The 8283-nt window shown below is 37.5% G+C and overlaps 1 protein-coding gene across 1 annotated transcript in view; it reads left to right on the top strand.

The window, feature by feature from the left end:
• Antxr2 (ANTXR cell adhesion molecule 2) overlaps positions 1-7967 on the top strand; it is a 135966-nt gene extending 127999 nt beyond the window's left edge. Inside the window, exon 17 of the mRNA XM_021163097.3 lies at positions 6064-7967. Within this exon, the coding sequence (XP_021018756.1) occupies positions 6064-6102 (39 nt within the window). The 3' untranslated portion in view covers positions 6103-7967. The remainder of the gene's footprint in view (positions 1-6063) is intronic.
• The last annotated feature ends 316 nt before the right edge of the window (positions 7968-8283 follow it).

The raw sequence follows: 8283 nt of genomic DNA, 5'->3' as shown, positions 1-8283 counted from the left end.
TTGTGTTACAATTACTACCTTAGAAGGATCATCTCATCTCTTATTATGACCAGTGGTTTAGATGTTCCATTCTCTGCCAACTATATGCTTAAATTTCAAAACTGTCAATAAACAAAGTATTTTCAAAGTAAGTATTACTTATATTTATAGAGCTACAAAAAATTTGGAGGTGCCATGACAGAAGGAAGAGACAACTCTGAAGTGAAATTTTAGTCAAACTCAGCAATTCCTTGAGTAACAGAATTATGGTCTATATTAGATGGACATTTATAGGTTGAACTTCATTTAGAAAACTGTGTAGAATTGTATTTCAGCTCAAAATCAGTTTTAGGCAAAGTCTTCTCTATTTCAGATTCTCTGTAAATGGGGAAGGTGTATATTGCTTTCCTCAGTGTTGTATCACCAGTTAATTTAGGAAATTGACATTCGAAAAAGGCTTCTTGTGTTCTCTGGTCCCCTAACAATAGTGCCTTCCTGAACTTCCCGGCAATGATCTCCATGTCCATATGTCTGGGTATTTGTATTTTTGTTTGTTTGTTTGATTGTTTTTAATCATTTGAGATGGTATTTACTATTGCACTGTGCTTAGAGATCTAGGGAAGTCTTTTTAGAAATGGAGATAAAAATAAATCAACTCCCTGTGTTTGAAAAGTCTCAACTAAAGTGCGGTTGTTTGCGTTGGCTTGTCAATGGATGTTTATGAGGCAAACATAATCCTGTTATGGTTACAACAGTGAAATACATCCTGTGCAGATAGCTAGTAACGGCCCATGTGAGCACTGATGCTAGTGGAATTTTAATGCTTTAGAGATAGGAAACATGGTGTCTGCTCTTGTTAATGCTGCTGTTACTGACCACAGTAAAAGTAGAAGTGGAATCAGGTTTTTAATACTGTGATAGAACCGTATCTCCCACAACAGACAAACCGGGTCTTCCTGCTCTCCTGTTTTCCTTTGTTTCTTTAGCTCACTGTAGAACGATCATGTTTCTGATATCTTTCTTTTAGATTTCTTATTTATTGTGAAGTCCAAGAGAAGGGCCATTGCTAATAATGATTTCTGGGAAAATGACAATAAGATAGATCCTCACTCAGGAGATTTCTAGTTATTGCCTGAAATATCACTTGAGTGTAGTTAAAGCTGTCAGATCTGACTGTGAGTTTAGCCTGGTTACCATTTGTTATCATTGGTATTTTATTCACAGTAATTCTTGCATGGTACATTCTCTTCCTTCTTATGGTAGACATTTGTAATAGAATAAAACTTTATGTGGACTCTGCTTTAAAGGGCAAGTTGAGACTGTTAATACTGTTAACGCTGTAGAACTGGTGTATCTCATGTTGATCTTGAACTCTTGGATCTTTCTGCTCTACCTCCAAGTTCTGAATTGCAAGTGGGCATCACAAGCCTAGCTATATTTTTAGCTTGTGATGATTTGTATGGGGCATGCTGTTTCCTAGAATTCAGTAAAATTAGTCCATGTGCCATCTTCAGAACCAGCAGATTTATTTTCACAGAATAGCATGGCTTCAGAATTTCCCATGTCTAAGTCAAGGTCACATTATCTGTTTTCTTGTAATTCAGGTTCAGTTCAAATAAGTCCTCATGTGGCACCTACATAGTACTATCTGTTTGGTACTTCACTAAAACACTTCCAGAATAAACAAGGAAAAGTAGATGTGTCGGGGCCTCTTGTGCAAGTCAGAGGCTGAAGAGAACTGTTGGTGGAGGGTTGTGGAGGTTAGGATGCATTTGAATATGCTCTAGGATTGGGAAGTGTAAGAATGAGGAAGTGGGCATTCATTTATATTTGCCTAACCTTACACTACTTCTAAAGACGTATTGAAAAAAAATACACTAAAGCTTCAGCAGAATAAAAATAGGAGAACAATTATGAGCCAATGTCAAGTTCAATTATATCAGAAAGTGCACTGTCATGATAACTTGTTATTTTAAATTACCCAGCCCAGGAAAAGCTCCCTACAACCTAGGCAGAAAGTGAAAAAGACTAGGTTATAGAGTTGTCTTTGTGTAACAAAAGGGATACATGTGAGCTTAGCCTAACATTTTCCCCAGCTCCAAGTGAACTGATTTGTTAATATTATCATCATAAACAGTAATTATCCTAAGCCCAGCCTTTCTTCTTCTTCTTCTTCTTCTTCTTCTTCTTCTTCTTCTTCTTCTTCTTCTTCTTCTTCTTCTTCTTCTTCTTCTTCTTCTTCTTCTTCTTCTTCTTCTTCTTCTTCTTCTTCTCCTTCTTCTCCTTCTTCTCCTTCTTCTCCTTCTTCTCCTTCTTCTCCTTCTTCTCCTTCTTTTCCTTCTCCTCCTTTTTCTCCTCCTTCTCCTCCTCCTCCTCCTCCTCCCCCTCCCCTTCCCCCTCCTCCTCCTCATTCTTCTTCTTCTCCTTTTTTTGAGGCAGGGTTTCTCTGTGTAGCCCTGGCTGTCCTGGAACTCATGCTGTAGACCGGCCTGGCCTCAAACTCAGAAATCTGCCTGCCTCTGCCTCCCAAGTGCTGGGATTAAAGGCGTGTGCCACCACCACTCAGCCCCAGTCTTCTTATATGCCCAATGGTCACACAGACTCTATGTTATGAAAAATTATAGAGATAATATTGGAGATCTTTGAAGACATTTATAAGATCTATAAAAATAAAATAACATAAGGTCTGGTTAAATTTCTGTATTATGAGTCATCAAAGTAAAGTTTTAGTACAGGAAAAAAAATCTTACGGTATGGACTTACAATTTTCAAGCCTTGGGTGGAATTTGTTTGAGACCTTCACATCGACCATCCAAACCCAGGTGGCTTCTGGGTATGTGGAGATTCCACAGTATTCAGGAACCACAGAACGAGAACACCACTGATGGAAAGAAATAGTTTCATTTAGTCCTCCTCCTCAAAGAGAGTTTTGTCAGTTGTATGTAAAGAGAGGATTCTTAAGCTATTTTACTATGTCCTTTAGATAGTTTGCAATATTAGTTGAACAGAGAAACACATACCTTATCTAGCAATGTGGCTAGAACATTTGATGCATAAAAATTGCAGTCTTCCTCTTCTAGTTAAACATAATGAAGTACTGGATACATGAGCAGTAAAGTATAAATAGGGTTACCATGTATTTACATACACATGAACAAGCATATTTTAAAAATTAGCCAACAATAATCTTTCTAGATGCCTGAACTGCCTTTTCCTATCAAGACTCCTGATATTTATTACTTTTAAAATGAAGAAAAGAAGACTCTAGACTGTAGAGAGTACAGTGCTAACTATAGATTATACATTTACAGAAAATGCTGAGTGTAGATTCCAAGACTTACTAGTCAATCCGCTGATTCCATACACTTGCACCCTTGAGCAGATCTGCAATTCTGACAGATTCACCTGGATGTTAATTGTCAGGTGCAACCCAGAGAAGAGAAAAAAAATCCACCAAATGTTGGCAATCTCTGACAGAGCAGGTAACAGTGGTTCCCAAAAGTAAAACATGAGTAGATGTTTGGGGTGACTTTTAACAACCTATAAACGAATAGTATTGTAAAGAATTTTATTTGTAAGAGAACTTATTTGGGGACATTGGATTTATTCTTTGAAAATTAATATTTCTTTTAAGTGGTTAAATATGCAAGTGCACAGAAAGTGTAATAATGCAAGGTAAGATATTGTAGACAGTCCCACTCCTCCCAGATGGCTGGTACTCTGTCTGCTAGTCTTTTACTTTCCAGACATATTTACACAGTTATGATCATGTATATATATGAAAAACTGGCATTCTCTTTTCACTACCATTTTTCTTCATCTTTAAAAGGTTTTTATTTATTTGCCACATGGTATTGTGTTAGGTGAATCATAATTTGTTTTCTGGATTATTGAGTAGAAATATAAATTGATAATATAGTTTTTCTATTATAAAAATTCTATGGTGAATATTTTAGCACCTGCTTTGTCATTTTATTGGTTTGGAGTCCAAACATGAGATTAGAGGAGTGGTGGTAGTTTTCCCAAGATAAGAAAATAGGGTTTGCAGCCTTTTTTGCATAGTCGCTTGCCATATAGATTTTGCCAACTTATACTGCCACTTAAATGGCATGTGAGTTGTCTCCTTGCCATAGACTCTCAGTAATTAGCTAATGTGTTCAACATAAGGTAGCATAAAACAGTATGCTTTAAAAGAGTGGCAGTTTTATTCCTTTTTAATTATACCTTTTCTTAGATGAACAATGCTGACCTAGGAAAGCTGTATAATATGATGTCAGTTACCAACATAGAAACACCTTTCTTACATGCTAGGAAACATTTATTTTAGGTTGGTTGGGAATAATCTGGTTTGGAATTAATTTGCCTAATTGATTTTAGTTTATTGAGAAAGGTCAACAGCTTAATATCTGAATTACCACATTGAATTTATAATGCAACATTTGAATTATTGCAATGAATTTATAATGGAGTATACTGTAAAATACTTGCATATTGGCCTACAGTCACTAGTAAACTTCTGTTTGTTCTCCCTAGATTTAGTTTCTTTAAATATTTAGAAAATTCTACCTTTTAATATTTTCCCATGCAAAATTAATAAATTAAATCATATTTCCCTTGCATTCAAGAAGTTGTACATCCCCAATGCAAAGAAGGAAGTGTATTCATAATTCATGTTGAAAGTAATGAGGTGTTATGATATTGATCTAACTCAATTTTTATTGATGAATGTTGTTATCACTCAAACCTGACCAAGTCATTTGTATATCATCAAATTCAAGTTAGTTGTATTAATGCATAAATATTCAATATGGGTATTGTCCAAGGCATCATCACTGTGATTTGTGATACATGTTATGTATCAGTATCTAAGACTTCTGCCACCTGATTCAGATGCTAGGCACAAACTAATAAAATTAGTAGTTGTAGAAATATTGTTGCTTCCAAAATTATGTAGGAGACAAAACTTGGATGGATAATTGCCTTTTAGCAGAAGTTGTTAAAAACTCTAGTTCTTCTTGGTCTTTATGGTTTTCTGTTTTCAAAAAGGTACGAAATCCCTAAATTTGTTGAGCAGTTGTGTTCCAAAACAAAATGGACAAAAACCAACCTCTATGTTCTAACTTCTCTTCTTCCACAATATTTTTTAAGTTTTTTGAATTTTCCCCTGTTACATGTATTTCAAATAAGCACTCACATTACAGGAAACTGTAACATGAGGAGCTTTTGAGAGCAGATGTAATAGCAAATGGAAGTCTTAATTGCATGATAATTCTGGCCTAAACTAGGAGAAAGTGGGCTAGATTTGGCCAGTGGAGGACTCTGGACACAAGTCATGTGTCACAAGTCAACAGTATTATAGGAAAGGGGGAAGGGAGAGTCTTTATCAACAATGGGAAATTTTGTTTTCAGATAATTATTGGGTTAGTGATTGTTCTATGAATCAATATATCTACACGACCTTCACTAAAGTGTTTAGGAACTGGACTGAAAAGATACTCTCTAAAAATATGTAATTCAAGTAAATTGTCTTAATTTGGGAAAACAGGATCTATAGTGGTGGTGTTAGAAGTGGGTCAGCAATCTAGGATGTGATGTAGAATAAAGTACAGCACAAAGAAACATCTCTCTCCGGTCTCGGGTTTCCTTGTCCTTGGTTTTAATGACCTCTTTAATATACTCCTCATATGTACATTTTTAGAATCACTGAATTGCATAAGAAAATCCATCCATTTTGCTTCATCATAGAAATGTCTAAGGTGATGTTATTGATAGTTTGATTCTATGACAGCGGCGCCACACTTCAGACAGTACTTACAAAGTTTTAATCCCATGTTGATTTTTTTTCTACATGGACTTTAGCATACCATCCAATAAGCAAATTTTCTGTACACAATAAATAAAATCAAATGAAATAAGATCTGAGCCATGTTGTCTTGAGCCAGGGAAAATGATGACTTAATGACTGATGGGGACATTGTTCTGAGCTTTGGTATCATTAGTTACATCTTGCTATGGAAAGTAGATGTTCCTTGACTTTTTAACAACTGTTTCCTTATTTCACCATGGATATCTTTCTTCCCTCAGGGCCGATGCATAAACTTCTCCCGGGTTCCACATCAATAAGACGGGAGCACAAAGAATGAGAAGATTAGAAGACAGTGTATCTTCATGATGCTGATTTCCAACAGAAAGGACAGTCCGGTGCATCTCAGAAGTTCTTGGGACAACAGCCCATTTTCTCTCTGTCAGGAAATGTTTCCTATGCCTTCTGCTTTCTGTGCACTAAACATTTTCCAACACTTGTTCTGCCATCGACATGAGAGGTGATGAAAGTCATCGGCGATAGCCCATGATTCACGACACTGAAAATCCCGAGGAATGTTAATTTGCATGCAATGGTTTATGCAAAGCTCGTTTTGACTATGTAAGAGGACAAAGCAGACACATCGATGATGTAATGATACCAAAGCTAGGACTGCAAATCCACCAGCCACACAGGTTTGCAATGGAGACTGGTGCTTCTGCCATGAATGTGTGGGGCCTGTGCTTTTGTTTGGCAAGATCTTTAGCTACAAGCAAAACATGAAGTTTCCTCCCAGGCTAAACAGACAATGGAGTCCACTGCCTTGTAGCTATGTCAGATAGCAAAGCCTTTCCAAGTCCTCCATTACTTTGTGCCTTACAGGAAATTTCTGACTAGAAAATCTTGTCACTGTTACACTGAAAGTGCACACGCATGACAAAATGTAGACGAGACGCCTCAAGGTACTGGATGCAAGCAGGATTTTTGCCCTTTAGTTTTCCAAGACACCTTTCTTTCATTATGCACTTGAGACAAGAGAATTAATAGAGCGTTAATTCAACAGGAAGACCGCCTCCAACCAAAGACCTGGAGCGCAGCATAAGGACTTGTGATTTGAGACGTTGTCCCCAGCCTGGTAGATCCCCCTTTCTCAGCATTTGGGATTTAGCAGTGCATAAAGCATTAATATCTGTAAAAACACCTAGATGTTTGTTTGGCTTTTAATTTAAGGAAGCTGCAACCACAAAGCTTCCGCTCAGGGTTTTTTCTTCCTTCAAGTCTCCAAGGACTCTTCAGCGTCACAAGCCAGCAACTCTCTTTGCATGAAAATTTCAAAGTTTAATTAATATAATTAAAGGCAACAGCAAGCAGCAGCCTGTGAAGATTTTGCTCATCTTTTTTATGCCTTTTGACATTGAGTGACCTATCACTGTATGCATGTTACTTAGAAATTGAGGAGCACCGTACCTTGGTTGTGGTTCAGCCTGGGAAAGAGACCTCCTTCCTTCCATTTATAAATTTAAATCAGGAGGGGCGCCATCAGAAAGCATGGACAATATACATACTATAAATTTTTAGAAATATCACCATCGTGTCACGTCAACGATGCCAAATTATGTTAGCGTGAGCAGAAACCCGGTGGGGGAGGAAGGCGGCAGCAGCCGAAGGAAATAGCTCAGATAATCTAGTCACTTTCGATACTGTACTTCAGATGCGAAATGGATATTCGACTGGAAACCTGACAAAGCGCGCCTACTTTGATGTGAACTGTTATAGACAATGACCAGTGGCCGGGTCAGTGGGATGTCTCTCTGCGAGCACAAAGGCTTATCAAATGACACTAAAAATAAGTTCAACAACCATCACTTTGGAAGGGAGAAGGCGAACATTTCATGTTTGGCGGGCATGTGAGTGCAGGAGATGGAAAGAGCCATTTAGAGCATCCTCATATAATTGCCCGCATTGTACTCTTCATGGAAATTTCAAAGGACCGCAGTGATATTTTTCATTGGTGTCCAGGTTTGTGGCACTGCTCCAAGAAGCCTTATGCACACATACAAATATACAAATGCACACACCTACACTCTCTAGCTTTAATCTTTTTGCTCAACCTTATTTATATCACTGACTGGCTAGATCCAAAGTCACACCTCCACATATTAGTGAATAAAAATTTTTACCTGTGTCTCTGTTATCAGTTTCTTTAAGTTCACATAGAGCTTACACTTTGTTGGGTTGGATACACACTGCTCTGGTTAGTAACAAGATGGAATTCTATTCCATTGTAAAACATCCTACATGTTCACAGTTGATTCATGGTTGATGTTACGGGTATAATCTGTGTGTGCACATAGAAGGCTGGTAAGTACACCTGACTCTTCTGTGATGGTCTTTGTAGATGTTTGTTCTGTGTCTGCCTCTAAAGCAGGACCTATGGCCACTTCCCCAAAAGGCATTTCATTTCTGATGCAGGCACACACCCATTCGTGATATTTTAAGAG

Source organism: Mus caroli, unplaced genomic scaffold, assembly GCF_978045245.1.
Source record: "Mus caroli unplaced genomic scaffold, Mus_caroli_1 scaffold_4, whole genome shotgun sequence".
NCBI classification, from domain to species: Eukaryota; Metazoa; Chordata; class Mammalia; order Rodentia; family Muridae; genus Mus; species Mus caroli.
This window is presented reverse-complemented; position numbering and strand designations above follow the sequence as displayed.